Source organism: Phaethon aethereus (genome assembly GCF_964289735.1).
Source record: "Phaethon aethereus genome assembly, chromosome: 11".
Lineage (NCBI taxonomy): Eukaryota > Metazoa > Chordata > Aves > Phaethontiformes > Phaethontidae > Phaethon > Phaethon aethereus.
In genome coordinates this window covers 11,125,413-11,153,408 of record NC_138587.1, presented here as the reverse complement: position 1 = coordinate 11,153,408, position 27,996 = coordinate 11,125,413, and the positions used below count along the sequence as shown (strand labels likewise).

The following is a 27,996-nucleotide window of genomic DNA, read 5'->3' as shown; positions in this document are numbered from 1 at the left end:
GGCACAGCAGCTGCTCTGAGGGATGCGGGGGCTCTGGGTGGGCGCTGCCTGGCCCCTCACGCTCTTCTCTGCCAAGCATTGTCTCTAAGAGAGCCGTTTCCATGCTGCAGCATGACCAACCTGCTCCGTCTGGGACTAGCGCTGCCAGCTCAGCCACGGGCATCCCCCAATGTTCAGGGGTCCTGAGTGACGGCCAGGGAGCAGCTATTGCAGCCCGCGAGAGGGCGAGTAACAAACTTTTGTACGATGAATTTACAACAACTGACCATCTTGTTCTTGAGTGAACTTTTTACTGTTTCATTTGTTTGTGTAGAATGTTTCCGAAGCTATATTAATATTTAATGTTTAATATGAGGCTGGGCTGCTCCACACTCAGTGTTGTATATTTTGGAATGGCATTGTTTAGTGAAAAGACAGCAATAGTATTATTCTGCTCTTTGGAGGGAATGGGACAAAAACCAGACTGTCTTTTTTCTTAAATGAAGTGAACTTTTTGTTATGAAGTCCTAGCAGGTGTCCAGCCCTTCAGTAAAATGGTGCTCAGAACTGCCCAGCGTGTCCAGCTTTTCTTTGGGCCCCGCCAGACTGCTCCTCCCTGGGCTCCTGCTCCCGGCCCTGCAGGAGCTCCATGGACCGGTGTCTCCCGTGTGCCCGGCTGCTGTGTGGGGCACGTTTAGCTGGAGACCACCGCCACCTCTTCCCTGCCAACCCCCCCAGTGAGATTGGGGACTACCCAAACCCCATTAAAGAATGCCTGGCTCAGGATGGGAGATACTCCAGACGAGTGCCACTGGTGCTGAACTAGTGTAAACTGGCATTAATCCACATTTCAGGTTAGTTCCTAGAAACATGCTGGGTCGGCACTGTGCTGGCAGGCGCTCTGCCAGCTCCTGCCTGCCTGCGCACCCTCTGACTTCTCTGGATCTGCCGTCGGGACCCCGTGGCCGGCTATTTGAACAGAAATGCCATTGTTCACCCATGTGCAATCCAGATCCAGTTTGTGCTGTGGGGCCATCAGGGCGCTGACCCAGCACTAACAGTGGTGGGACCGTGGCCTTGGGCAGACACAGGCTCTGGTGCTGGAGCTTGTTCCTCAGGAAGGGAAGTGGTTAAGCAGTTCTCCCACTTGCTAAGGATGTTCAGGGAAGCATTGGCTGCCTGCTGAGCACGCTGATGTCAGTCCAAGCGGGGCTGGCCAGGCATGAGAGAGGCTGCCCCAGGGCTTGGGGGGGGCCCTCCTCCGCGTGCCCCAAAGCGGTGAGCACTGCCGATTCCTGCTGCCGCCCCTCTGAGCCACATGGTCTGCTGACGATGGCGAAAATGCTCCGGTCACTGCTGAAAGGTGCTGGTGGACACGGGTGCCCCAGAGAGTGGGGGATGCTCAGCAGCTCTGAAACACGGGTGATGGAGGGCTGTGGCAGAGCTGCCTCCAGCTGTGTCATCTCCCTGGGGAGACACAGGCCACCCCCACGCATTCGGCTGTGGGAGCTGAGGGGATTGCAGCTTGGGGTGGGAAGTCAGAGCAGCCTTCAGAGGAGCCAGAAGCTGCCTGGACATGGGCTGGGACACCCCCCTTGTCCCTCAGATCCTGCTGAGGATCCCTCCCTCCCGCTTTTACCTTGCTTTGCAAGGCCAGAGATCCTGTTACAGTCACTTTTATCAGACCACTTTGGATCTCCTCAGAGCAGATAAGGTTTGCTTGGCCAGATCCCTGCGATACAGACACACTGGCCAGTGCTAATGGCTCTTTATCAGCTCCTCTCCTGCCAGCTCTCCCAGCCGAGGAGGTAGTGCCTGGCCACCACCTGGCACTGCTGGAGCCTCGCCGGACACAGCCTTGCCATTCCCCTGGATTTCGCAGTGCCTGCTGTGAGCAGGGCTGTAGGGAGCTGGCAGGGCTCTGCCCACAGCATCCCTTGCCCCACTGAGGTGTGTGGGACCAGCCTGCGCTGGGTTGGGGTGTCCCTGGGGGCCCGGGTTTTGGCACCCCTATGGCCAGCAGCCCAGGGAGCTGCTGCTTTGTTTGCCTGTGACCTTGCTCGCCGGCGGGTGGCCAGAGCGCAGCCTTGGCGTGGAGAGCACATAGCTCCTCTTCCTTCCTTCAGCCTCGGCTAATAAAAGGCACCATCCCTGCGTGACAGTGAGGTCTCTGTTGAGCCTGGCCCCAGTGCACAACCGTGCTCCCTGCGGGGCTCCGGGGCTGTCAGCTCAGTGCCTGGACCGGCCATTCTGAAGGATCCCAGGCAACACTGACCAGCACGGGGTGAGTGGGGCCCTGGCTCAGGGCACGGTGGTGCCTACGGTGCCAGCGCGGGGCAGGGAGCAGGATTCATCCAGCACAGGTGCTAGGGGAGCATGGCTGGCTGCCGTGCCGCCCCGGGGCTCCCGGTACTGCTTCTGGAGATGTGCCCTGAAATAGGCACGGGCAGGCCCGTGCGGTGCGAGGCGAGTCCTGGCCAGGCCACCTGTCTTGGTGGCCCCACGTGCCAGACGACTGGGCACAGCAACCACGGGGGGATTCTGTGCGAGCTCCCAGCCAGCCTGGGCACAGGGCACCACCGTGTCATGCGTGGGCCACTGCCGGCTTGTACCTGGCCTCTGCCTCACCTTGGCTAAAGCTCCGTGTGGGCAGGTCCCTCCCTTCGCCTGGCACAGCTGCCGGAGGAGGAGACAGGCACTAGCCGCCCTCCTCCGGAACAGCAGCCGAGCCCAGCCCGAGCCCAGCGGGGGCCAAGCTGGCTGATTCCACAGCCCACCCGGGCCACCGGTCACCTGCCCAGCAGACCAGGCCCTGCGGGCACAGGTAGGAGCCGGCATGCAGGTGGGGAGCCCAAGGGCATGGCACAGCCCAGGGGCACGGCACAGCCCTTGGCACATGGCACAGCCCTTGGCACACGGCACATCCCCAGGGCACAGGCTGGGTGCCGGCAGCCGGCACGAGGTGGCACACAAGGAAAGGGGCCTTGGAGTCCCTCAGGAGAGATGGGCCGGGTCCCCCGTGCCTGCAGTGCACTTCCCAGGGCTGCTGTATGCTGGACTTTGCCCCGGGAGCCGTAGCAGTGGGGAGGGCTGGGTCCCTGGGGAGGGCCATGCCCATCCAGCAGCACCGTGGCTGTGCCCAGGCGAGCTTCCGGTGGGGCGGACGCCCGGCGCAGCTCCACCCTGCAGCCTAGCCATGATGGTGCCTCCGCCATGGGGCATCCCCAGGTGGGACAAAAAGCAATGCCACGGACCCCCTGCGCAGTTGCGCCGGCTGGTTCCCGGAGCATTGGGCACCCATCCCGCCATGCTGCTCTGCACGCTTCGCTGCAAGCAGCAGCAGGCGCATTCCTGCCGCGCCGTGCCGGGAGCCCAGGGAATGTGGCGCCGCTGGCTCACTGGCTCACGAGGCACCCTTTTGTTCGCCAGTGGGGCCCGCCATGCTGCCCGGGGGCCGGGGCGTGCCTGGGCTGCCGACGCCTGGCCGGCCTGGCCTCCGCAGGCGGGCGGGCAGGCGGGCAGCGAGGGCCTCCAGGCAGAAGGAATCGGCAGTGACATTCCCGTAGCCTGGAGACCGCCGTCCCTTTCAGCGGGCAGCCCATTTGAATAAGAATCGTGCGCGGGGAAGGGGGGGCCGCCGGCTGCCGCCATCCCATCGCCGCCCTCGCCCCGGCTCATTTCTGTGCGCCCAGCCTGGGGGGCAGCAGGTCCCACACCGCCTTCACCCCTGGCCTTGGCCCCGCCAGATGCCGCAGGACGCCAGGTACCAGGGCTCGCGGGGCTCGGGAATCCCCTCGCTGGCACGCGGCCCCACGCCGTCTCACCCACTGCCTTGGTGCAACTTCGAGCGGGGCCAGTGGCGGGGCAGAGTCGTGGCGTCCCCCACCGCCCCGAGCCCCCTGCCCCGGCTGGCTCCAGCGCGGGGACAGGAAAGATGTGTTTGGGCAGCGCCGCGGCCAGGCTTTGATCCAGCGCTTGCGAGGCTGGGTGCGGGCGGTACCGGGAGAGAAGTAAGCACAAAAGGCAGCTCCAGCCTAAATTCAACAGTGGGACCCCGGCCAGCAGCAGGGTCGCCTTGCCCAGCCAGCTCCGGCTCTCCTGGCTCCCCTCCCCAGGTGGCCCTGGCCCGGTGCTGGGACACCCCAGGGATGCCAGTGACACTCGCAGGGATGGATCTGCCCCGAGCAGGGCAGGATGGGGCATGGCACAGCCTGCATGGGGTCTGGGGGTGTGGGGCACGGCCGTGCACCCGGGCCTGTGTGCCATAGGCCCCTGGGGTTGTACGGAGCTGGGGTACAGCCGCGGGGGTGGGCACGGGGTGCCGCCCTGGGGGACTGTGGGACCCAGCTGCCCCACCCGCCCCTACTTCCCAGTGCTGCCCCTGGGGTGCACTGCCATGCCAGAGCTGGGTGGGAGCACCCCGGGGTGCACCGCTGTGCCAGAGCTAAGAGAGGCCAGGATCTGGCCACCCTGTGCCCCACACCATACCCCACGCCCTGCCGCAGCGCCGTCTCCGTGTCCCCCCAGGCAGAGCCCACGGCTGCCCATGGATCTCCTGGCACTTGCTCTCCTCCTGGGTAAGCACTGGCCTCGGCGGGGCACCGCGTGTCACTGGGCACCCCGTGCACCTGCGGTGCCGGGGGCTGCGGTGGCCCCAGGACCGCAGCCTGGGCAGAGGGTGCTGGGCAGCGGTGGCAGTGGCAATGCTCCCTGGCCAGCAGGAGCCAGGGACTGACTGCCACAAAACCCAGCGGGGAATCTGGGCTGTGCTGAGCCCCATTGGGATTAGCGAGCGCCTGACCTGGCTCCTGGCTCCCCCCGGCACCGCACAGCAGCCCGGGAGCTGCCCAGCCCCCCGGGAGCACAGGCAGCCACCTCCTGCCTGGCTTTGTGGCCACCAGCCTGGTGCTTGCCCTGCTGCCTGCCCGGTCCCGGTCCCTGTGCCGTGGTCACGAGGCCCCGGCGCTGCTGCCAGCACCTTTCCGCGTCACGGAGCTTCGTGCTGCTTCAGTGGGTTGGGATGCAGGGACAGGACAGGATGGGATGGGACAGGATGGGACAGCTGGGGGTGGGGAGGGTGCTGGGCAGGCATTCAGGGTGCATGGGGGTGGTGGGGGCACCTGGGGGCCGTGGTGCAGCCCTCAGCCCGTGCCCTCACACTCCCTGCAGTGGGGATGCCGGCGGCAGGGGGTTGGCAGGAGCCCGACCTGAGCCATGGCTGCGCCCGCGGCAGCTGCTACCCAGCCACCGGGAACCTGCTGGTGGGGCGAGCCCCCCGGCTGAGTGCCACCTCCACCTGCGGGCTGGATGGGCCCCAGGAGTACTGCATCGTCAGCCACCTCCAGGTGAGCTCACCCGGCCCCGGCATGGCCCTGGCACAACCGGGCACTGGCACAGCCTCCAGCCACCCATCCCTGACGATGCCGCTCCCTGGCACAGGACTCAGAGAAATGTTTCACCTGTGACTCGCGGGACCCATCCCTGCCCGAGAGCCACCGCATTGAGAACGTCATCTACCTGAGTGGCCCCCACGGCCAGCGGACCTGGTGGCAGTCAGAGAACGGTGAGGCTGGGGCGGCAGTGGGGCTGCCCCCATGTGCGTGTGCCTTGGGGCTGCATGGCCATAGGTCCCGGGGGGTCTTCCCCAGCCTCGGCCATCACCTCTGTGTCCCCTTCAGGCATGGAGCACGTCAGCATCCGCCTGGACCTGGAGGGTGAGTTCCACTTCACCCACCTCATCATGAAGTTTAAGGTGGGTCCTAGCACATGGGTGCCTGGGATGGGGTGGGACAGGATGGGACAGACCTGTGGGGGCTGTGGGTCTGGCCCCCCGTCCCAGCTGGGTATCCTGCAGACCTTCCGCCCTGCGGCCATGCTGGTGGAGCGCTCGGCTGACTTTGGGCGCAGCTGGAAGGTCTACCGCTACTTCGCCTACAACTGCTCCAAGCTCTTCCCCGGCATCCCTGGCCAGCCCTCGGGGCTGGTGGACGAGGTGCTGTGTGACCAGCGCTATTCTGAGATCGAGCCCTCCAGCCATGGGGAGGTGCGTGGGGCTGGGGCGGCACAGAGTGGGGCTAGGGGCCTGGGGGGGTCCAGGGGTCTGAGGGGTCTGAGGTCACCCACCCCTTCCTCCTCCCAGGTCATCTTCAAGGTGCTGGACCCCTCCATCCCTGTGGCGGATCCCTACAGCCCGGACATCCAGGGTGCGTGGCCGGGGGTGCCAGGCCCATGGGGCTGGTGGGTGGCAGGGCAGGTGCTGACAGTGCCGCACCCCCTCCTCCCAGACCTGCTGCGTGTCACCAACCTGCGGGTGAACCTCACCAAGCTGCACACACTGGGGGACAACCTGCTGGACTCGCGGCGAGAGGTGCTGCACAAGTACTACTACGCCGTGGACGAGCTGGTGATGCGCGGGAGCTGCTTCTGCCATGGCCATGCTGCCCACTGTGCCCCAGCACCTGGCACCCTGCTGTCCTCTGTCCCCGGCATGGTGAGGCGCACACACCCGCCAGCACGGCACAGTACCCTGTGGGACCCGGCGGCCACGCTGAGCTGGGTACTCCCCTCCAGATCCATGGGCGCTGCGTGTGTGAGCACCACACGCAGGGGCTGAACTGCGAGCGCTGCCAGGACTTCTACCATGACCTGCCCTGGCGCCCGGCCGAGGGCTCCAGCACCAATGCCTGCCGCCGTCAGTGCCCTGTGCCGGCACCGGCACTGCTCTGTGCCCGGGTGCTTGGGGTCCCACACACTGGGTTGGGGGAATGAGGGTCCTGCGTGTTGTTCTTGGGGATTTTGGGGTCCTGCATGTTGTGCGTGAGGGGTTCAGCATCCAGGGGCTGAGGCTTGAGGCTGGGGGTTGAGCGTCCCGCATGCCATGCTTTGGGGTTAGGGGTGCTGCACGTGGGGCTGGGGCTTGTGGGGGTCAGGGTGCTACAGGCTGCGGTTTGGGGGATTTGAGGTTGGGGTGCATCCTGCTGGGGTATAGGATGGGGTTTCTGCAGTTTGGGGGTTGAGGGGTTGGGGATAGGAGGGTCCTGCAGGCTGGGGTTTGGCACTGTGGGTGCCGCCTGGCAGGCGGAGTTTGGGGTGCCGCATGCCGTGCCGCGGTGCCATCCCCGCAGGCTGTGACTGCAACGAGCACTCGCAGCAGTGCCACTTCGACATGGCCGTCTTCCTGGCCACGGGGAACGCCAGCGGGGCCGTGTGCGACAGCTGCCAGCACAACACCATGGGCCGCCGCTGCCACCTCTGCAAGCCGTTCTACTACCGGCACCCCCGCTCCGATATCCGCGCCCCCACTGCCTGCGCCCGTGAGTGCCACGGGACCCCAGCCCCACAGCTTGCCTTGGCTCCATGGCTCCCAGTGCCACCAGCCCTGGCCTCACAGCTCCCAGGGCCGGCAGCCGCAGCTCCCAGTGGTCTCTCTCTCTCTCGGCAGCCTGCGACTGTGACCCAGCAGGCTCGCTGGACGGAGGCGCCTGCGATGGGCACACAGACGTGGCGCTGGGCATGATCGCGGGGCAGTGCCGCTGCAAGGAGAACGTGGCTGGTCCCCGCTGTGACCGCTGCCGGCACGGCGCCTACGGCCTCAGCCATGGCGACCCACAGGGCTGCCAGCGTGAGCTGAGACCCAGGGATGGGCACGGGAGGATGTGGGGTGGAGGGATGTGGGGTGGAGGGTTGATGGAGGTGTGGGGATGGAGGAATGGAGATAGAGGGATATGGGATGGAGGGATGAATATGGAGGGATGGCGATGGAGGGATGGCGATGGAGGGGTGTGGGATGGAAGGACATGGGATGGTGAGGGAGGACCATGAAGCCTGTGGCTGCAGTGCCATGCAACAGCCCCTCACATGTGGGGGTGTGTGCGTGTGTGGGGCAGCGTGCAGGTGTGACCCACGGGGCACGGTGGCGGGCGGCTCCCCCTGCGACCCCGTCAGCGGGGACTGCTACTGCAAACGCTTCGTGGCCGGGCGCTCCTGCAGCCAGTGTGTGGTGAGTGCCCCAGCCCTGCCCCACAGCCGACCCCACAGCCTGCCCCACACCATACTCTGTGGGCCTGGCTCGCCCCAGTCCCATGGCACCCCCCAGGGCTGGGCTGGCCCCACACCTGCCCCATGTCCGCTCTCTCTTGTTGCAGCCCGAGTTCTGGGGCCTGAGCTATGACGTGGGGGGCTGCCGGCCCTGTGCCTGCGACTTCGGGGGAGCCTACAGCAACCAGTGGGTCCAAGCACAGCATCTGGCGGGGCACGGGGACGGGGGAGCAGGAGTGGGGACAGGGCTGGGGGTCAAACATGGAGGGAGAGAGGGCAGGGACATTGGTGGAGGGATGTGGACAGGGCTGGGGAGACAGAGGGGGCTGGGATGGAGGGAGGGAGGTGAGGTGCTCTATCCCCTGAGATGGAGGGATGGGGAGAGGGACGGAGGGAAGGATGGGTGAGAGCGGAGGTGGACAGAAGGAGAGATGGAGGGACGGGCTGGTCGCCCCCAGGTGCTCCATGGAGGATGGGGCTTGTCCCTGCCGTCCCCACCTCATGGGGCGGCAGTGTGACCAGGTGCAGCCCGGCTTCTTCTGCGCTGCCCTCGACCACTACACCTACGAGGCTGAGCGGGCCACTGGCCATGGCCATGGCCACCCCCAGCTCCCAGTGAGTCTCCTGGGGGGGTCCCTGCACACCCAGCCCGAGTCTGTGCATGGCTGTCACTGTGCACCGTGCTTCACGCATGGCTGTCACCATGTCCTGCATGTGGCTGTTGCTGTGCCCCATGCATGGCTGTCCCCGTGCATGGTGCCCGTCCCCTGACCCCATCCCCACAGGGCGCCATCCGGGCAGAGGTGCCCCAGGACTGCCTGGAGTACGACACCGGGGAGCTGGGAGGGCGGAAAGGGCGTCTGCGGCACCAGCGCAGCCCCCCCCGTGTCCCCCAGCCCCGCGCCCTCTCACGCCGTGGCCGCCAGCAGCCCCCCAAGGTGAGCCCTGGGGGAGGTGGGATGGGGCACGGTGGGGCACTGCAGGGCAGGGGTGGCCGGGGGGCAGAGCCAGTGGGGCCGGGGCCGAGCTGTGCCGGTGTGCTGCCCAGCCGGACGTGGAGGAGGTGGTGCGGGACGGCGCCGGGCGCATGGTGACATGGACGGGCTCGGGGTTCGCCCGGGTGCGAGATGGGGCTGGCCTGACCTTCCGTGTGGACGACGTGCCCTACCCCATGGACTACGAGCTGCTGCTGCGCTACGAGCCCGAGGTGAGTGTGGCCACGGTCATGGCCATGGCGTGTACAGCACGACACAGCCCTGACAAGAGCTTGCCTGTTGCCGCAGTCAGCCGAGGACTGGGAGGCTGTGGTCGGCGTCAGCTCCCGCGTGCTGCCCACCAGCCCTCGCTGCGGGAACCTGCTGCCCTCCGAGCAGATGTACCGGGAGAGCCTGCCCCACAGCCAGAGGTGGGATGGGGTGGGATGGGATGAGAGTGGGGATGGGCATGTGATGGGGATGGAGATGAGGATAGGGATGGGATGGGGATGGAGTGGGATGAAAATGAGGATGGGGACGGGGACAGGGATCAGGACAGGGCAGGGACAAGCACAGCCCTGCCACACTCCCAGAAGAGAGGGATGGGGATGGGATGGAAACAGGGACAGTCACCCAGGTGAGGGATGAGGATCGGGACAGGGACAAGGAAGGTGGCCAGGTGCTGCTGCCATCCCCTGGCCGTCCCTGTGACCCTGGGGTGCCTGTGCCCCCATGCCTACCTCTGCACAGGTACGTGCTGTTGTCCCGGCCCTTCTGCTTCGAGCCCAGCACCACCTATGAGGTGACCATGCGGCTTCAACGGGCCGGTGTCACCCAGCGCCACCCCAGCGCCTTCATCCTAATTGACTCGGTGAGGGGGGTCCCACTGTACCCCACGCCTGGGGCTCAACAGGGGTGTGGTGATGGGCAGGGACAGGGGACCATGGGCTGGGGTGGGCAGTGACACCCACCTGGGGTGGTGGTCGCATGTGGGGCGACATGGGTTTGGGGATGTGAAAGGGGATGGGAATGGGATGGGGATGGGAATGGGATGGGGGTGGGGATAGGGATGAGATGGGTATGGGAGTGAGGATGGAAATATCAGTGGGGCAGGGGATGTTGATGGAGTTTAGGCTGATCTTGGGGATGCCAACAGGGATGAGGGTGAGGATGCCTGTGGAGATGGCAATTTGGGTGGGAATATCAGTGGAGCTGGGGCTTTTGATGGGGCTGGGGCGGTTGAGTCCCCAGCAGGGTCAGGGCTGCCGTGGGGTAGATGGATCCGGCCCAGGAGCAGGGCCCAGGTCCCATGGCAGGGCAGGGCTGTGCCCCCAGAGCCCCATCTCCTCTCTCCCTCCCTCTGCCCGGCACAGCTGGTGCTGCTGCCACGGGTGTCAGAGCTGCCGGGCTTCCACGGAGCGGAGGCGGCAGCAGCGGCACGCCGGGAAGAGCTGGAGCGGTACCGGTGCCTGGAGGCATTTCACATGGCCCCCCCGCACCCCATGGCCCAGGCCTGCGCCCGCCTGGTCTGCAGCGTCTCGGCCCTGCTGCACGGCGGGGCGCTGCGTGAGTGGGGAGCCCTGCCGGGGTCGGGGGACCTGCCCGGGGCAGCGGGCGAGGGTGGGGACATGCCCGGTGCGGTGGGTCGGGATTCAGCCATGCCCACGGCAGGGTCAGTGGGTCAGGATGAGGCCATGCCCATGGCAGGGATGGGCAGAGGAGCGGTGGCAGGGGGTGGGCAGGGGGTGGGCAGGGGGTGGGCAGGGCAGCCCCGGCCCCACGCTGGCCCTGCTGCCCGCAGCCTGCCAGTGCGACCCGCAGGGCTCCCGCAGCAGTGAGTGCCAGGCACAGGGAGGGCAGTGCGAGTGCAAGACCCACGTCCTCGGCCGGCGCTGCAACCGCTGTGCCCCGGGCAGCTACGGCTTCGGGCCCCTGGGCTGCAGCTGTGAGTAGCGGGATCTGTGCCTGCTGGGCATCCCTGTCCCTCCCGTCTGTCTGTCCAGCTGTCAGAGCCCCGTTTGCTGCCCATCTGCCTGTTCGCTTGTCTGTCTGTCTGTGCACATGTCCATCTCAGCCCTGCTGTCCTGCAGCCCGTGGGTTGGGTCCCAGTTCCCCCTCTGTCCATCCATCCATCCATCCATCCAAGCCCCGCGCTTCTGCCTGGGGTGGGCGCTGCCCTGCCTTGCACTCATTCATCTGTCCCTCCACCCGTCTGTCTGCCTACCCATGCATTTATGTGAGCCCTCCTGTGCTGTAAGCCTGTGGGTTGGGCATGCCCTGGTGCTGGTCCCCTGTCTGCCTGTCTGTCTGTCCATCCCTGTGTCCCTGCACCCATGTCCCTGACACGAGCTGAGCCGTCCTGCAGCCTGTGCCTGCTCCCCGGAGGGCTCGGTGTCACAGCTATGCGACGCGGTGAGCGGACAGTGCCGGTGCCAGCCCGGCACTGTGGGCCGGCAATGTGACCAGTGCCAGCCTGGCCACTGGGGCTTCCCCGCCTGCCGTCCCTGCCAGTGCAACGGGCACACCGACGAGTGCGACCCCCGGACGGGCAGCTGCCTGCGCTGCCGTGACCACACTGCCGGCCGGCACTGTGAGAGGTGAGCCTGATCGGAGGGGAGGGCACAGCATGGCATGGCGTGGGATGGGATGGTGGGATGGGATATGATGGGATGGCATGGCATGGGATGGATGAGATGGGATGGATGAGATGGGATGGTGGGATGGGATATAATGGGATGGACCCCGGGGCTCTCACCTCTCATCCTCGCAGGTGCCAGGACGGTTACTACGGGAACCCGGTGCTGGGCTCAGGGCAGCAGTGCCGGCCCTGCCCCTGCCCCGGCTACCCCGGCACGCGGCACTACCATGGGAGCGCCTGCCACGCCGACGAGGAGACCCACCACATTGTCTGCCTCTGCGCGCCTGGATATGCTGGTGAGGGGCAGGGTGGGCACCATGCAGCAGGGACCCCCCAGCACCGGGGCTGTGGGACCCCCAGCACCCACAGCCCCCTCTCCCTGCAGGGCCCCGCTGTGACCGCTGCTCCCCGGGCTACTTCGGGGCACCGGAGACAGAGGGGGGTGCATGCCGGCCCTGCCAGTGCAACAACAACATCGACGCCAGCGACCCGGGGGCCTGTGACCCCCGCACAGGGCACTGCCTGCACTGCCTGTACCACACCACCGGGCCCCACTGCGCTCACTGCCAGCCCGGCTACTTCGGCAATGCCCTGCAGCGCAGCTGCCGGCGTGAGCGGGGCGGGGACTGTGCCCGTGGTTGGGGCCGTGCAGGGGTTTGGGGATGTGCAGGGGGTTTTGGGGTGATGCAAGGGGTCAGGGTGGGTGTGAAGGTTTGGGCTGCGCTGGGGGAGGGGGATTGGGGTTGTATGTGAGGGGTGTGGGTTAGTCAGGTTTTGGGGGTGTCTGGGCGTTTGGGGCTGGGTGGGGTGTTTTGGACTGGTGGGGGTGTTGGAGCTATGCCTGGGGCTGGGGCTGGGGGGGGACAGGGATCGGGGTCAGGGGAGTGTGTTGGTATCGGGGAAGTTGGGGCTGTGCATGGGTTTGGGGCCAGGGGGGGACTTGGGGTGCTGGGGCCAGGTGCTAAGAGGGCATTGACTGGGCAGGGGGTACGGGCTGAGCCCCACTCAGTTGCCCACACACCCACAGGCTGCAGCTGTGACCCGCGGGGAACCCTGGCCTCCCACTGCACCGCTGGCACCTGCGCCTGTGACCGTGGCACGGGTGCCTGCGCCTGCCGACCCAACGTGGTGGGCAAGAGCTGCGACCGCTGCGCACCCCACTTCTGGAGCCTGGGGGGGCCAGGGGGCTGCGAGCCCTGTGGCTGCCACCCTACACGTGCCCTGCACCCCGCCTGTGATGTGGTGAGACCCCCAGCACCCCGGCATAGCTCTGCTGCCCTCCTGACACCGGGTGAGCCACCCAGCTGAGCACGCCGCTTTCACTGCAGGTGACGGGGCAGTGCCAGTGCCGGCCTGGCTTTGGGGGCCGCGTCTGCTCCCAGTGCCAGGAGCATCACTGGGGAGACCCTGAGCAAGAGTGCCGAGGTGGGGGCATGTCCCAGGGACTGGGGGCATAGGGGGTCTGGGGACGTGGGGTGTGCAGGGACATGGGAACCCCAGGGAATGAGGGGGTCTTCAGGAAGCAGGGGCTCATGGAGGGACCCTGGGTGCGTGGTGGGACTCTAGGGACATGGGGGGCCCTGGGGATGTAAGGGACCCTGGGGACACGGTGGGACTCTCAACATGGGGAGACACTGAGAACACAGGGAACTCTGGGGACTCAGGAGATCCTGGGGATATGGTGAGAACATGGGAATGTGATGAGACCTTTCAGGCATGAGGGACTCTGGACCCATAGTGGGTTGCTGGGGACAGGGGGGACCCTGGGGACATGACAGACCTCTGGGGACATGGGGGACTTGGGGAATCCTGAGTACATGGTGGGATTGTGGAGATATAGGAAGCCCGGGGTACATGGGTGTGGCCCTGAGGGTGCAGGGGGATGCTGGGGACACAGTGGCACTCTGGGGACACGGTGGTGCCTGGGGAGGCTGGGACATGCTGCCGCCCGTCTCCGCAGCCTGCGAGTGCGAGCCACTGGGCGCTGAGAGCCCGCGGTGCGAGCAGGCCAGTGGGCAGTGCCAGTGCCGGCCGGGCTTTGGGGGGCTGCGCTGTGACCGCTGCCAGCGGGGCTACCAGGAGGCCTTCCCCCGCTGCTCACCCTGCCACCCCTGCTTCGGGCGCTGGGACTCGGCCCTAGGCAGCCTTCGGGACGGGCTGCGGCGCCTGGGGGCACAGGCGCAGGCGCTGAGGGAGGGGGCGTCCGTGCCCCCACTCAGCCCCCGCCGCCTGCGGGCGCTGGAGGAGGCCCTGGGGCGTGTGGAACGGCTGCTGGCCCAGGGGGGCAGCCCCGGCGGACCCCTCCTCAACGGGCTGCCCGGGCAGCTGGACAGCACCAGGTAAGTGTGCACAGTGGGCTGGGGGGGGACGACCCCCTTTTGTCACCCAAAAAGGCTTGAGACTCCTCTCCCCCGAAAGGATGGAGCTGGATGACTTCTGGAAGCAGCTCCAAGAGTTGGAGCAACATCTAGATCAGCTGGCACAGGCAGATGTGCGGCACCGTGACCGGCTAGCTGGGCTGAGCCGCGAGCTGGGGGGTCTTAACCAAAGCACCTCCCACCTCCAAATCCTCCTCAGCACTGTAGCAGCAGCTGGATTCGGTGGTAAGAGCATCCAGCGAGAATTGTGGGGTTTGGTGGCAACCATCCTGGTTGAACCCTGACACCAGCACCTGCAGAGTCTTACCGCAGCATCCTGGCATCGGTGAACGCCTCGCGGCAGGCGGAGGCAGTGGCCAACGGCACAGCCGGTGAGCTGAACAGGGCACAGGCGACACGGCGGACAGCTGAGCGGGCGCTGCGTCAGCGGGGTGATGCTTTCCGCCGCGGCACAGTCGCAGCACGGAAGTCCTTGCGGGAGATGCAGAAACGGGTGATGGGACTTAGCGTTGCTGGGATCAATGAGAAGGTGAGAGCGGGACCAGCGGGGGGCAAACAGGCACATGAGGGGAGATCCCTGTGCCAGGGGGTCTGCCCCCACGCAGTGTTGAGCTGCCAACCCCACCGTTGTCGTCACTGCAGATTTGTGGGGTACCTGGGGACCGGAGCTGTGACCAAGCGCCTTGCGGAGGAGCATTGTGCCGGGATGGCATGGGGACACGGCATTGCGGCGGCACGGGATGCATGGGGGCACTACCCGTCTCAGCTCGAGCCTTGAACAGCGCTCGTAACGCCTCACAGCAACTGGAGGTGGCCTTGGGGCAGCTGGGTGTTGTGGCACAGAAGGTAGGGGTGGTGGCTCCATGGCACTTTTTGGTGTCCCCTGGTGTCCCCTTTGTGTGGCCCACTTGTGTTCTTTCCGTACCACTTTGATGTCCCCTTGTACATTCCACTTGTGCCCTTTTCATGCCACTTTGATGTCCCCTTCCATGTCCCACTGATGCTTTTTCCGTGTCCCCTTGCATGTCCCTTTGCATGTCCTGCTTGTACCCTTTCCATGGCACTTCGATGTCCCCTTCCATGTCCCTCTTTGTGCCCTTTCCATGCCCCTTTGAGTGTCCCCTTGCACATCCCGCTTGTGCCTTTTCTGTGCCTCCAAGCACGTCCCCCCCCCGCATGTCCCTCTTACGCCCCTTCACAGACACCCCTTGTGCCACTTGTGTGCCTCCCTGAGCCACTGCTGCACCCCCTTGCACATCCCCTTTGTGCCCCCTTGCACCCCGTTGCGCACCCCCTCATGTCCCTTTGCATGCCCCCCATGCTCCTTTGCACACACCATTACCTTGCATGCCCCCATCTTGTCCCCGTGCATGTCCCCTCGTGCCCCCTGCCCACCGTCCCACGCCCCCTCCCTGGGGCTGCCCCATGCCCCCCACTCAGCCCCATGCCCCCCAGACGCAGGAGGTGCAAGAGCTGGCGCGGGGGGCGCGGAGCCGGGCGGAGGAGGCACTGGGGCGCTCGCAGGCCGCCCGCAGCCGCACGGAGAAGGCAACGTCCCAGCTGCGGGACTTCATCCGCCGCATCAAGGCCTTCCTGGCAGGTAGCGCCAGCACCGGGTGGGCACACGGGCATGGCAGGTGTCAGCGTGCCCACCCGAGCCCACCCTGCTCCTGTGTCCCCACAGAGGAGGGAGCTGACCCGGGCAGCATCGAGCTGGTGGCCCGGCAGGTGCTGAACATCTCCCTGCCCAGCAGCCCCAGTCGGATCCAGGAGCTGCTGCGGGAGATGCGGGAGAGCATTGGCCAGCTGGAGGGGGTGGATGCAGTGCTGAACAGCACGGCACAGGGGCTGGCCGCGGCACAGGGGCTGCTGGCCCAGGGACGGGATGCCAGGCAAGTGGTGGGGAACGTGCTAGGGTGGGCAGGGAGCAGGGGTCCATCCCGCAGCGCTGGCAGGGGCTGGAGCTGCCTGTGCCACCGCAGGGAGCGAGCAGAGGGTGTGAGGGACGAGATGGTGGGGACGCAGCAGGCACTGGAGGTGGCGCAGGCGCAGGCGACAGCAGCAGGGAGCGCCCTGCGGAGCGCCAGGGACACCATCCGGGCGGCCGAGAGCAGAGCCAAGGAGGTGACGGGCACTGGGGCTGTAGGGATGCCGGGGCTGTGGGCATGCCAGCGCTGCAGGAGTGGAGCCAGTGCTGCTGGCACGGCCAGGAGACAGGGATGGTGCCTGGGGCATGCTGGGGGCAACAGGGTTGGTGCTGTGAGGGCACTGGGAATAACTGGGTCAGTGCCATGGGTGCACTGGGACTAACGGGATCAGTGCCACAGGTGAACTGGGAGCAATGGGGCTGGTGTCATGGTGGCGCTGGGAGTAACAGGGTTGGTGCGTGGGGGCACTGGGAATAATGGGGTCGGTGCCGTGGAGAGCAAGGCTGGTACTGTGAGCACACAAGGTGGCAAGGCTGGTGCCAGCGGGATGTGGATGCTGGGGAGTGGGTGCCGTGGGTTTGCCAAGGCGGTGGGGCTGGCACCGTGGGCGCGGCTGGTCGCTGTGCATGCTGGCAGACGGTGCCCATGCCTGCCCAGGCGGAGCGCAGGCTGCAGGCGCTGGAGGGGAAGGAGTCGCGGGCGCAGCGGCGGCTGCGGGAGCTGGCGCAGCGCGTCACCATCCTGCAGGAGCGGGGCCGGGATGCCCGTCATGTGGCCCAGCAAGCCAAGGATGGGGCGCAGCGTGCCACTGCCACCTCGGGGACACTCAGCCAGGTGAACCCCGGCCCTGCCCAGGTGCAGTGTGGCACCGAGGGGGTATGGGGTGCCAGAGCGGCTCAGCCTCGCCATGCCCTTGTGCCACCAGGACCTGGCGCAGGTGACACAGCGCTACGTGATGCTGAAGAACCGGGTGAGTGGGCTGGCAGGGGCGTCCGGTGGGGCCCTGCAGCGTGTGACGCAGCTGACAGCAGAGGCCCGGGACCTCCTGGACAAGGCCAGCAGCAGCAAGAGGAAGCTGGAAGGTGAGCGGGGAACCCGTAGTGGGGGGCATTCCCCAGCACCCCAACCCTGCTTACCGCCCCCCTCCCCGTGCATGTCTCCCCTCATCCCTCTGGGCATGTCCTGCCTGGAGCCTCAAGGGTGGCACAGGCTGGGGGACACGGTGGGGGGCTGCACCCCGACCGTGCCGCCGTCCCACAGAGCTGGAGCAGCACTTCGGGGCCAATGAGCGGGCGATGGCGGCGAAGGCGATGCGGCTGCAGGCGTTGGAGCAGCGGGTCTGGGGGCTGCTGGAGGAGATCCGGGAGAGGGCCAACGCATATGCCACCTGCTAGGGACCGGCGGCAGCGCCGGGGGCTGGGAGCCGGGGTCCGGTCTTGCCCCGCAGCCCCCCTGGCCCGGGGGTCCCGTCCCCTCCGCGGGCGCTTGTAGCGCGGCCGCGCCTGCAAATAAAGCCCTGAACAGCGGCTGCCTGTGTCCGGTGCCTGCCTGCCTCCTGCCTGCCCCCTGCCCGCCCGCCGCGCCCGCGCTCCCCGCTCCGGCCGGGATCCGCCCCGCGCTTTCCGCGCAGCCCCGAGCTCTGCGCCCGCCGCCCAGCCCGGGGGGGCGGGAGGGACCGGGACGGGGACGGGAACGGGAACCGGCGGGGCGGGGACGGGACGGGACGGGACCGCCGGGCACCTGCCGAGCGCCCCCTTTGCGTCCCCTTTGCGCGCCCCTTGCGCCCCGGTTGCGCCCCCGCGATGCGGAGCCCCGGCGCCCTCCTCCTGCTGCCGCTGCTGGCCGGTGAGTCCGCGCCCCCCTCCCCCGCGGCGGGGCCCGGTGGCGGCCAGGGTCCGGCCCGGCCCTGCCGCCTTCTTTCCGGGCGGCCGCGGAAGGGGCTCCGCCCCCCCCCCAGCGCCCCTCAGCCGCCCGCTACCCCCCAGGACTGGGGGGGGCCCCGGCCCCCGACCCCCCCCAGGGCTGCGCCCGCGGCAGCTGCTACCCGGCCACCGGCGACCTGCTGGTGGGGCGAGCCCCCCAGCTGAGTGCCACCTCCACCTGCGGGCTGCGCCGGCCCCAGCCCTACTGCATAGTCAGCCACCTCCAGGTGAGCGGGACGGGGACGGGATGGGGGACGGGGGGACCTGGCGGGGATAGGGACACACACCGCCGGGCCTCCCTGCTCCCAGGAAGAGAAGAAGTGCTTCATCTGCGACTCGCGGCGGCCCTACGACACCCGTGCCAACGCCAACAGCCACCGCATCGAGAACGTGGTCACCACCTTCGCCCCCCGCCCCAAGAAAGCCTGGTGGCAGTCAGAGAACGGTAAGCAGCGGGCGGGGGTGGTGGGGCGTCCCGGGGGGCTCTTCTTCCCATCCTCCCACGCTGAGGAAGCGTGACTCAACTGGCGGCTGCGGACGCGCCCCTGGACCACGGCCGGGTGGGGGGGACGAGCCCCGGGGACCCGTGGGTGGGTGCTCCCTGCAGTCCTGCGTGCCATCCCCAGGCGTGGAGCATGTCAGCATCCAGCTGGACCTGGAGGCCGAGTTCCACTTCACCCATCTCATCATGACCTTCAAGGTGGGTCCTGGCATGTGGGTACCTGGGATGGGACAAGATGGGATGGGACAGGATGAAGCCCGTGGGGGCTGTGGGGCCGGCCCCTCTTGCAGCTGGGTGTCCCACAGACCTTCCGCCCTGCGGCCATGCTGGTGGAGCGCTCGGCCGACTTCGGACGCAGCTGGAAAGTCTACCGCTACTTTGCCTACGACTGCGCCACTGCCTTCCCCCACGTCCCCCGCGGGCCCCCACGCCGCATCGACGATGTCGTCTGCGAATCCCGCTACTCTGACATCGAGCCCTCCACCGAGGGGGAGGTGAGGCCCTGCTGGCGCCACGGGAGGGTCGGGGGACCCCCCACTCTCCCCTCACCACCCTGCTTTCCCCCCCAGGTGATCTACCGGGTGCTGGACCCCGCAATCCCCATCCAGGACCCCTACAGCCCCGCCATCCAGAGTGAGTCGCCTGCCCTGGGCTCCTGCCTGGCTGTTCTATTTTGGGCACAGCTATTTTGGCTGCTCTCTCCCTGCTCTGAGCCCCACGGCGGGGGTCAGGGCCTGATCCAGCCTGCAGAGGCTCGGGCCCCTCCTGCACCACCCCCGTGGGAGCAGCTAAAAGTCGGGCTGCATTGGAGTGAGCAGAGGGGGATGGGTGTGCCAGAGCTGTGCCAGAGCCAAGCCCAGCCACAGTGCGGGACGGTGTCTGTGACGGGCAGAGGAGTTGGGCCGGGAACAGGATGCAGTGGGTTAATCACCCAGGGCTAAATTTAGAGTGGGAGCAGGAGCAAAGGAATCCGCAGGGCAGGGCTGCTGGGAAGCTGCAGTCCTGGGGGAGCCGTCCTGTCCTGCGGGGCCCCCAGGCTGTGCCCGCCAGGCACCGCCGTGCTCTGGGCTCAGCCCCGGGCAGTGGGTGCTCCTAAACCCAGGGCACGTGTTCTGCACTGTTGGGGTCCCAGCCTGCACTGCTGAGGGGGCCTGCAGAACCCTGGTAAGTCGTGCACAGCCTGACCGTGCACAACCATATGCACGGGAGCTGAACCACTGCAGCCGCGTACAGCCCAGCCTGGCCATGTGCAACCACGTGTGTGTGAGCCAAACCGAGGGTGCACGGGTGAGCTGAGCCGTGCCTGGCTCCACCGAGCCACCCGCAGACCCCGTGACCATGCACAGCCCACCGCAGCCAAGCCGCGCGTGGACAGGCCCGGCCGCCCCGTGCCAATGCGGGTCTCTCCCCACCCCAGACCTGCTGCGCGTCACCAACCTGCGGGTGAACCTCACCAAGCTGCACACGCTGGGGGACAACCTGCTGGACTCGCGGCGGGAGATCCAGGAGAAGTACTACTATGCGCTCTACGAGCTGGTGCTGCGCGGGAACTGCTTCTGCTATGGGCACGCCTCCGAGTGCGCCCCGCTCAGCGGGGCCCCCGCCACCACCGACGGCATGGTAAGGCGAGCCGGCCCCGCGTGCCTTGCTGGAACTGGGTGGCTGCTGTGCCCAGTCCTGCAGCCCCTCACTGTGGTGTCCCGGCAGGTACACGGACGCTGCGTCTGCAAGCACCACACGCAGGGGCTGAACTGCGAGCGCTGTGAGGACTTCTACCATGACCTGCCCTGGCGCCCGGCCGAGGGCTCCAGCACCAATGCCTGCCGCCGTGAGTGTCCTGTGCTGGCACCGGCTCCTGGCACAGAGATCCTGGTACCGGGGCTGGCAGGCTGCACCGTGCCAGGGTTTCGGGGTGCTGTGTGTTGGGATGTGGTTGAGTGGGGACTGGCATCCTGCAGACTGGCTGGGGGGGTCTTGGAGTGCTGCCTGTTGTGGTTTGGGGGGGTTGGGGTGCTGCGTACTGGGGTGAGGAGGGTCAGGGCTGGGGAGGTTTGGCACTGGGGGTGCTGCCTGCCAGGTGGGGTGCTGGGGTGCCGCATGCTGTGCCATCTCTGCAGGGTGCGACTGCAATGAGCACTCACGGCGGTGCCACTTTGACATGGCTGTCTTCCTGGCCACGGGGAATGCCAGCGGGGCCGTGTGTGATGGCTGCCAGCACAACACCATGGGCCGCCGCTGCCACCTCTGCAAACCCTTCTACTACAAGGACCCCAGCAAGGACCTGCGGGACCCCATGGTCTGCCGAGGTCGGTGCCAGGGGTGTGCGGTGCGGCACAGGCTGCGCAGGGTGGGCCAGGGGGTCAGGGTGCTGACCCTGCCTGTGCCCTCAGCCTGCAACTGCGACCCCGAGGGCTCTCTGGATGGGGGTCTGTGCGACGGCGCCGATGACCCAGCCCGGGGGCTGATCGCAGGGCAGTGCCGCTGCAAGGAGCATGTGGCTGGTCCCCGCTGTGACCGCTGCAAACCCGGCTTCTTTGGCCTCAGCACCGCCAACCCACAGGGCTGCCAGCGTAGGTACCGGGGTGGCACCCGCTGGGGTCGGGCACATGGCTTGGCCCCGCCGGACGCCGCTGGCTCTCTGCACAGGGTGCCAGTGTGACCCCCGTGGCACGGTGGCCGAGGGCAGCCAGTGTGACCCCATCAGTGGCGACTGCTTCTGCAAGCGGCTGGTGACCGGGCACAACTGCAACCAGTGCCTGGTGAGTGGGGATGTGCTGGGAGCTGTGCACAGTGCTCGGGGGTCTGTGCACGGTGCTCAGGGCCGTGCATGGAGCTTGGGACTATGCACCATGCTTCGGGCCACGGCACCGCAGCTGGGCACTCCCTGACACTCTTGCTCTCTGCAGCCTGAGCACTGGGGGCTGAGCCATGACCTCCCAGGCTGCCGGCCATGCGACTGCGACGTGGGAGGTGCCTATGACAACCTGTGAGTCTTCATGGGGACGCAGGGGGCGAGGGGTCAGCCATCCCTGCTGGCATTGTGTCTGACGGTGCCACCGGGGTACCAGGTGCGCCGTGGAGACGGGACAGTGCCGGTGCCGCAGCCATGTGGTGGGACGACAGTGCGGCCAGGTGGAGCCTGGCTTCTACCACATCAACCTGGACCATTACACCTACGAGGCTGAGGACGCTCGGCTGCATCAGGTAAGGGACGAAGGTGTCCCTGGGGGGGAACATCAGGCAGAGCAGGGCACCAGATGGCTCTTTGCAGTGTCCCCAAGCTGTCAGGCATCACTCTGCCAATGGGGCAGTGGGGCAGAGCAGTACCTGCTGGCTAAGGTGATTTTTGGGGTCCCTTCTCACACCCCCCCTTCACATCAGGGCTCAGTGGTGGAGCGTGAGCCCCCCACAGACCACCCAGCTTCGTGGACGGGCACGGGCTTTGCCCGCATGCTGGAGGGCGGCTGGGTGGAGTTTCATGTGAGCGACGTGCCTTTCTCCACTGAGTACGACATGATCATCCGCTACGAGCCCCAGGTGAGCACCAGATGAGACCAGCGGTGGGACATATCGCCATACTGAGGGCAGGGGGAGTGGCAGCTGGTGAGGCTTTTTGGCACAGCTCCTTCTCCGCTGGCAGCACCCAGAGCCCTGGCAGGAGGTGAGGGTGAGGGTGCTGCGTCCCAGCCCTGTCTCAGCCAGCAGCCCTTGCGGAAACACCATCCCGGCCGATGACCAGCTCTCCACCAGCCTCCTCTCTGGTGCCAGGTGAGCACCTTGCCAGGACCCAGGCTGTGCCGAGGCTTGCAGGAGGCACCTGGCTGCCCATGCTCTGCTCTGCCCCCTCAGGCACGTGGTGCTGCCCCAGCCTGTCTGCCTGGAGCGGGGCGTCTCCTACACCCTCCGCCTGGAGCTGGGCTGTGCTGCTGCTCGGCAGGATCCCACCGCCAGCGTGCTCATCGATTCGGTGAGGGACGGCCGGGCAGCGGGATGGGGGACAACAACTCTTCGGGGGGCAGGATGCAGCCATAGGGGACACAGGGAGAGACAGGCTTGACGTCCCACTGATTTGCTCCCTGCAGCTAGTGCTCATGCCCCGGTACTCCTCACTGGAGATGTTCATCGCGGGCGACCCCGGCTCCATGGAGCGCCGGGAGACCTTTGAGCGGTACCACTGTGCCCAGCCCTTCCATGCTGCAGGGCCCTCACCCGTGGCCGAGCCCTGCTCCAGCCTCCTGCACAGCCTCTCGGCCGTCCTGCATGACGGGGCACTGCGTGAGTATGGCCCTGTGCGCCGTCCCCCATCCCGCACGCCGTCCCACGCTCCACAGCAGTGGGCACTGCTCACCCCACTCTCTGCCCGCAGCCTGCCTCTGCGACCCCCAGGGCTCACTCAGCGCTGAGTGCCAGTCCCAGGGCGGGCAGTGCCGGTGCAAACCCAACGTCGTGGGACGACGCTGCCACCGCTGCTCCCCGGGAACCTTTGGCTTCGGGCCCGGCGGGTGCCGGGGTGAGTGCTGTGGGGCTCTCCAGCCTGGCCCGGAGAGGAGCCCAGGCACCCCAGGGCTGGGCGGGGCTGGAGCGGGATTCTCCCTGCGTGCCGGGGGCAGACACCGTGGGTGCCGTGCCTTCCAGAGTGCCAGTGCAGCAGTGAGGGGTCGGTGAGCACCGTCTGCGACAGCACCACAGGGCAGTGCTCCTGCCGCGAGGGTGCTCATGGCCCACGCTGCGACCGCTGCCAGCCTGGCCACTGGGGCTTCCCCGCCTGCCGTCCCTGCCAGTGCAACGGGCACGCTGAGGAGTGCGACCCCCGGACAGGCAGCTGCCTGCGCTGCCGTGACCACACGGATGGCGAGAGGTGCCAGAGGTGAGTGGGGTGTGTGCCTGGGCCAGGGCAGGGTGCTGCCAGCAGCCCCAGTCCCCACTGATCGCCTGCCCATAGGTGCGCAGCTGGGCACTTTGGGAACCCGGCGCTGGGGTCTGGCCAGCACTGCCGGCCCTGCCCCTGCCCCGATGGGCCTGGCAGCCCCCGCCACTTCGCTGCCTCCTGCTACCAGGACAGCCACTCCCGGCAGGTCATCTGCCACTGCAGCCCTGGGTACACAGGTGGGTGCCTGCCGCCACAGCATGCTCAGTGCCTTGGGGGTCCCCTGTCCCCAGGCACTGCCCAACGCCCTGTGCCGGCAGGTCCGCGCTGCGACGAGTGTGCCCCTGGGTACTATGGGGACCCACTGCAGCCTGGCGGGCACTGCCTGCCCTGCCAGTGCCACGACAACATTGACATGACGGACCCGGAGGCATGTGACCGGCACACAGGGCGCTGCCTGCGCTGCCTCTACAACACAGCGGGGCCACACTGTGCTGAGTGCCAGCCCGGCTACTATGGGGATGCCACGCGGCACAGCTGCAGACGTGAGTGCCCACGGCCACAGCAAGACCAGCATGTCCGTGGGGACCCTGCATGCTCATGGTTGCCCTTGCTCGTGCACAGTGCTGTGGGGTCCCTCCCACCCTGCCCTGCTCTGCTCTGTGCTATCTCCTCTGCCCAGCCCTGGCACTGCAGCCCCATCCCCATCGTTGTCCCCATGCCCAGCTTGTCCCATCCCATCCACAGCCTCATCTCATGCCCATGCCTGTCCCCATTGCCATCCCACCCCCCCCACCACCCTGGTTGTCACCATCCCATCCTTATCCCATCTCTATCCTGACCCTGTCCCTGTCCCATCTCTATCCCATCCCTATCAGTAGTCCTCATGCTGTTCCCATCCCATCTCCATCCTGCCTCTACCCTCACCCATCACCATCCCCATCCCATCCCTGCCTGTGTCCCCATCCCATCTGCAACTCCCATCCCATCTCCATCCCAATCTCATGCCCATCCTGTCCCCGTTCTCCTCCTGTCCCCATCCCCTCTCAACACCCTCATCCCTGTCCCCATCCCTGCTCAGCACCCATCTCGTTCCAGGTTGCTCCTGCAACACGCTGGGCACTGACCCCAGCACCTGTGGGCCCCAGCAGTGCCAGTGTGACAGCCACAGCGGGCAGTGCCACTGCCTGCCCCACGTGGAGGGACAGAGCTGCGACCGCTGCAGCCCCAACTTCTGGAACCTGGGCAGCAGGCAGGGCTGCCAGCCCTGCGCCTGCCACCCCCAGCATGCCCTGACACCCGCCTGCAACCAGGTGAGACAGGGAGGGGACGCGGGGGGCTGGGGTGGGACTGGAGGTGTGCTGCAGCAGTGCCAGCCTCGGACACGCCGTGCCTTTCAGTTCACAGGGCAGTGCTCATGCCGGCCGGGCTTTGGGGGCAGGACCTGTGCCGACTGCCAGGAGCACCACTGGGGTGACCCGCAGCGGCAGTGCCGAGGTGAGAGCTGGTGCCAGCGGGGGGTCTGTGGTGGGCCCTGCGGTGCCCTGACCCTGCTCTCCCCGCAGCCTGTGACTGTGACCCCCGCGGCATTGCCAGCACCCAGTGCCACCGTGTCAGCGGCCACTGTGACTGCCGACCTGGTATCTCGGGCATCCGCTGTGACCAGTGTGCCCGTGGCTTTGCCGGCGCCTTCCCCACCTGCCAGCCCTGCCACCCCTGCTTTGGGGACTGGGACCGGGTGATACAGGACCTGGCTGCCCACACCCGGGCGCTGGCACAGCGGGCCAGCCTCCTGCAGCACACTGGGGCCACTGGCACCTTCGAGAGAACCTTCCAGCAGCTGGAGGAGAGCCTGGCCACCGTGCGTGACGTAGTGGCCACCCGCAACGCCACTGCCACCACCGCCGCCCACCTAACGCATGCCACAGAGGGGCTGCGGTGAGCACCTGGTGCAGGGCATGGCTCCTGGGGTGTCCCCAGGGGCAGGTTGTCACCCCCTTCCTTTGCAGGCGGCAAATTGAGGAGGCGACGGAGAGGCTGACACGGCTGGAGGCAGAGCTGACGGCTGCCCAGGATGCCAACTTCAATGCCAGCCATGTGCTGAGCGCAGTGGACCGGGGTGCCCGTGCCCTCAACCACAGCCTGCAGGACCTGGAGCAGCGGCTGCACACCCTCAAGACCTCCAATTTCCTCGGTGAGCTGTGCTGCGGAGCTGGGCCGGGGCAACAGGACTGTGGCAGGGGGTCTGACGGTGCCCCTGCCGCCCCCAGGTGCCTATGACAGCATCCGCCAGTCCCACGGGGAGTCACGGGAGGCCGAGCGCCGGGCAGACGCCTCTACACATGCTATGTCCAGCCCCATCAGCACCTCGGCAGCCACCCGGCGCCGTACCGAGCAGCTCCTGGCCAGTCAGCGGGACAACTTCAACCGCCAAAATGCGGCCAGCCGGCGGGCGCTGATGGACCTGGCAGCAAGGGCGCAGGCACTGAGCTTGCACCCACTCAATGAGAAGGTAGGACTTGGGGAGGAGACTGGGGGGCTGGCACCCAGAGCCACCCTGAGCCCACGCTGCCTTGCAGGTCTGTGGTGCGGCAGGCGACGTACCCTGCGGCGAGAGTCCCTGCGGGGGAGCTGGGTGCCGGGACGAGGATGGGGGACGGCGCTGTGGGGGTCTGAGCTGCGGCGGGGCCGTGTCCACGGCTGACAGCGCACTGGACCGGGCACGCCATGCCCAGGAGGAGCTGCGGCAGGCCGCCGGCGATGTGGCACAGCTCTCCCACAGGGTGCGTGGCACATGGGCACTGGTGGGAGCAGGCGGCATGGACATGATGCCCAGCCCTCGGAGCTGGTGCTGAGGGTCTCTGCACCTGCCCAGGTAGCCGAGGCCAAGGGGAAGGCAGATGAGGCGCGGCTGCGGGCGCAGGCAGCCCTGGACAAGGCAAACCAGACCAGGGCCCGTGTGGAGAACTCCAACAAGGAGCTGCGGGAGCTCATCAGCCACGTCAAGGCCTTCCTGAGCCGTGAGTGCCAGCATGCCAGGGGGCCTGGCCGCCCCTGCTCCGTGCTGCATGGCTCCATACCTGCACTGCACCTGCACCACACTGCACTGACCCTGCACCGCGCCACACTGCATAGTCCCTGCACTGCACATGGGCTGTACCGCCTCGGCATTGCACCACACAGCCCCTGCCCCACACTGCGGTGCACGGTCCCTGCCTTGCCCTGACCATCCTATGCCCCCCAACTCTCCTTTGCGCCCCTGCCCTGCCCCATGATCCCTCCCCATGGCTGACCCTTGCCCTCCACCACCCCTTGGTCTGCCTGTCCCCTCTGCCCCGGGGTGCCGCAGGGGACACACTGACAGCTCCTGCCCGCAGAGGAGGGGGCCGACCCCGAGAGCATCGAGGTGGTAGCCAGCCGGGTGCTGGAGCTGTCACTCCCTGCCGCGCCGGCCCAGATCCACCGCCTGGCTGAGGAGATCAAGGCACGAGTGCGCAACCTGGCCAGCGTGGATGCCATCCTGGAGCAGACAGCCGGTGATGTGCGCCAGGCTGGGCAGCTGCTGCAGGACGCCCAGCGGGCCAGGTAAGCCCAGGGATGTGGGGGTGCAGCCCCCCTAGGGTCCCCCAGCCCCGGCTGGCGCTGAGCCAGTGCCGCCCCGGCCGCAGGTCACGGGCGGAGGGCGTGCGGGACATGGCCAAGGCGGTGCGGCAGGCACTGGAGGATGCGCAGCAAGCTCAGGGCATGACTGAGCAGGCGTTGCACCATGCCACAGGTGACATCCAGCACAGCGAGAGAGCCCTTGGCACAGTAAGGGCCCTGTCCCCGTGACCTTAGCCCCACAGGGATGGGCAGGGCCCCATCCCCACTATACGGGCACCCTGACCGTGCCTGTCCCTTATGCCACTGGTCCCCAGATGCAGGCCCAGACGATGAGCGCAGAGCAGCAACTGGCAGGCGCCATGGGACGGATCGGGCTCCTGGACAGACAGACGGATGCCCTGAAGGTGAAACGCGCCAACAACAGCCTGGTGGCCACGCGTGCCCAGGAGGCGGCTGGTGTCGCACGGGACCGAGCTGGCGAGGCCAAGCAGGTGGGTGAGTGGGGGACATGCGCGGCCGGCGGCGCTCCTGGGGTTCTTGCTGACTGGCCCCTCTGCCCAGCAGGTGCTGGAGGGGCCATTGCGGGACCGGTACCGGACGGCACAGGAGCTGGTGCAGCACCGGGCGCAGGGCGCACAGCAGGCAGGCAGCCGGGCGCAGCAGCTGCGGGATGAGGCTGCTGGGCTGCTGCAGGACGCCCAGGGCAAGCTGCAGCGGCTGCGAGGTGAGGCCGGGGTGGTGGGGTGGGGGATCGTGGTGGTGGGGGGCCATGCTGACCCATGTCCCTCCCATCCCTGCAGCACTGGAGGAGGCGTACGAGCGGAATGAGCGAGTGCTGGACGCCAAGGCAGCCCAGCTGGGCGGGCTGGAAGCCAGGATGAGGGAGGTGCTGGCCACCATCAACCAGCAGGTCCAGATCTACAACACCTGCCAGTGATCCCCAGAGGGGCCTGGACCCCCTGGCACTCTCCCCGCTACCTGGCCTCCACCTGCCCCTGGAGCGGTGGGCAAGGTGGGGGCTGCAGGGCACCCCCGTGTGAATAAAGTTACAGAGCAAGACTGCCTTGCCTCTGCCCCGTGCCATGGGCCCCCGCATCCACCCAGGTTGCCCCACCATGCCCTCCCTGAGCCCCCGGGGTGGGAGCCTGCCCCTGCCAGCCCCCAGGTG

General features: G+C 67.4%; 2 protein-coding genes across 2 annotated transcripts; both read left to right on the top strand.

The window, feature by feature from the left end:
- Window positions 1-2,355: 2,355 nt before the first annotated feature.
- Window positions 2,356-17,661, top strand: LOC309408682 (laminin subunit beta-2-like; the record flags this gene model as incomplete). The annotated part of the gene is given in 38 exon segments (XM_082004583.1): window positions 2,356-2,595; window positions 2,597-2,690; window positions 2,693-2,791; window positions 2,794-2,803; window positions 4,507-4,556; window positions 5,149-5,324; window positions 5,419-5,542; window positions 5,658-5,731; window positions 5,834-6,022; window positions 6,119-6,182; window positions 6,264-6,469; window positions 6,550-6,670; window positions 7,104-7,292; window positions 7,421-7,600; window positions 7,866-7,978; window positions 8,124-8,203; window positions 8,475-8,631; window positions 8,802-8,954; window positions 9,065-9,223; window positions 9,300-9,421; window positions 9,741-9,861; window positions 10,364-10,556; window positions 10,792-10,935; window positions 11,356-11,587; window positions 11,761-11,924; window positions 12,014-12,238; window positions 12,656-12,870; window positions 12,957-13,053; window positions 13,589-13,967; window positions 14,047-14,231; window positions 14,306-14,535; window positions 14,649-14,852; window positions 15,462-15,606; window positions 15,691-15,902; window positions 15,993-16,130; window positions 16,592-16,768; window positions 16,860-17,016; window positions 17,195-17,661. Coding segments are annotated over 38 exon segments (5,952 nt in total). The 3' UTR covers window positions 17,329-17,661.
- Window positions 17,662-17,736: 75 nt separating this feature from the next.
- LAMB2 (laminin subunit beta 2) lies at window positions 17,737-27,765 on the top strand (the record flags this gene model as incomplete). The annotated part of the gene is made up of 33 exons (XM_082004667.1): window positions 17,737-17,779; window positions 17,920-18,083; window positions 18,166-18,301; window positions 18,483-18,556; window positions 18,664-18,852; window positions 18,928-18,991; window positions 19,776-19,978; window positions 20,066-20,186; window positions 20,476-20,664; window positions 20,749-20,928; window positions 21,005-21,117; window positions 21,265-21,344; window positions 21,427-21,562; window positions 21,740-21,895; window positions 21,999-22,126; window positions 22,208-22,325; window positions 22,441-22,633; window positions 22,725-22,868; window positions 22,994-23,225; window positions 23,301-23,464; window positions 23,546-23,770; window positions 24,324-24,538; window positions 24,626-24,722; window positions 24,791-25,163; window positions 25,235-25,419; window positions 25,496-25,737; window positions 25,805-26,008; window positions 26,101-26,245; window positions 26,603-26,810; window positions 26,894-27,035; window positions 27,143-27,319; window positions 27,393-27,552; window positions 27,629-27,765. The coding sequence occupies 33 exons, from the start codon at window positions 17,737-17,739 to the stop codon at window positions 27,763-27,765; spliced, it is 5,337 nt and encodes a 1,778-aa protein (XP_081860793.1).
- Window positions 27,766-27,996: the final 231 nt, after the last annotated feature.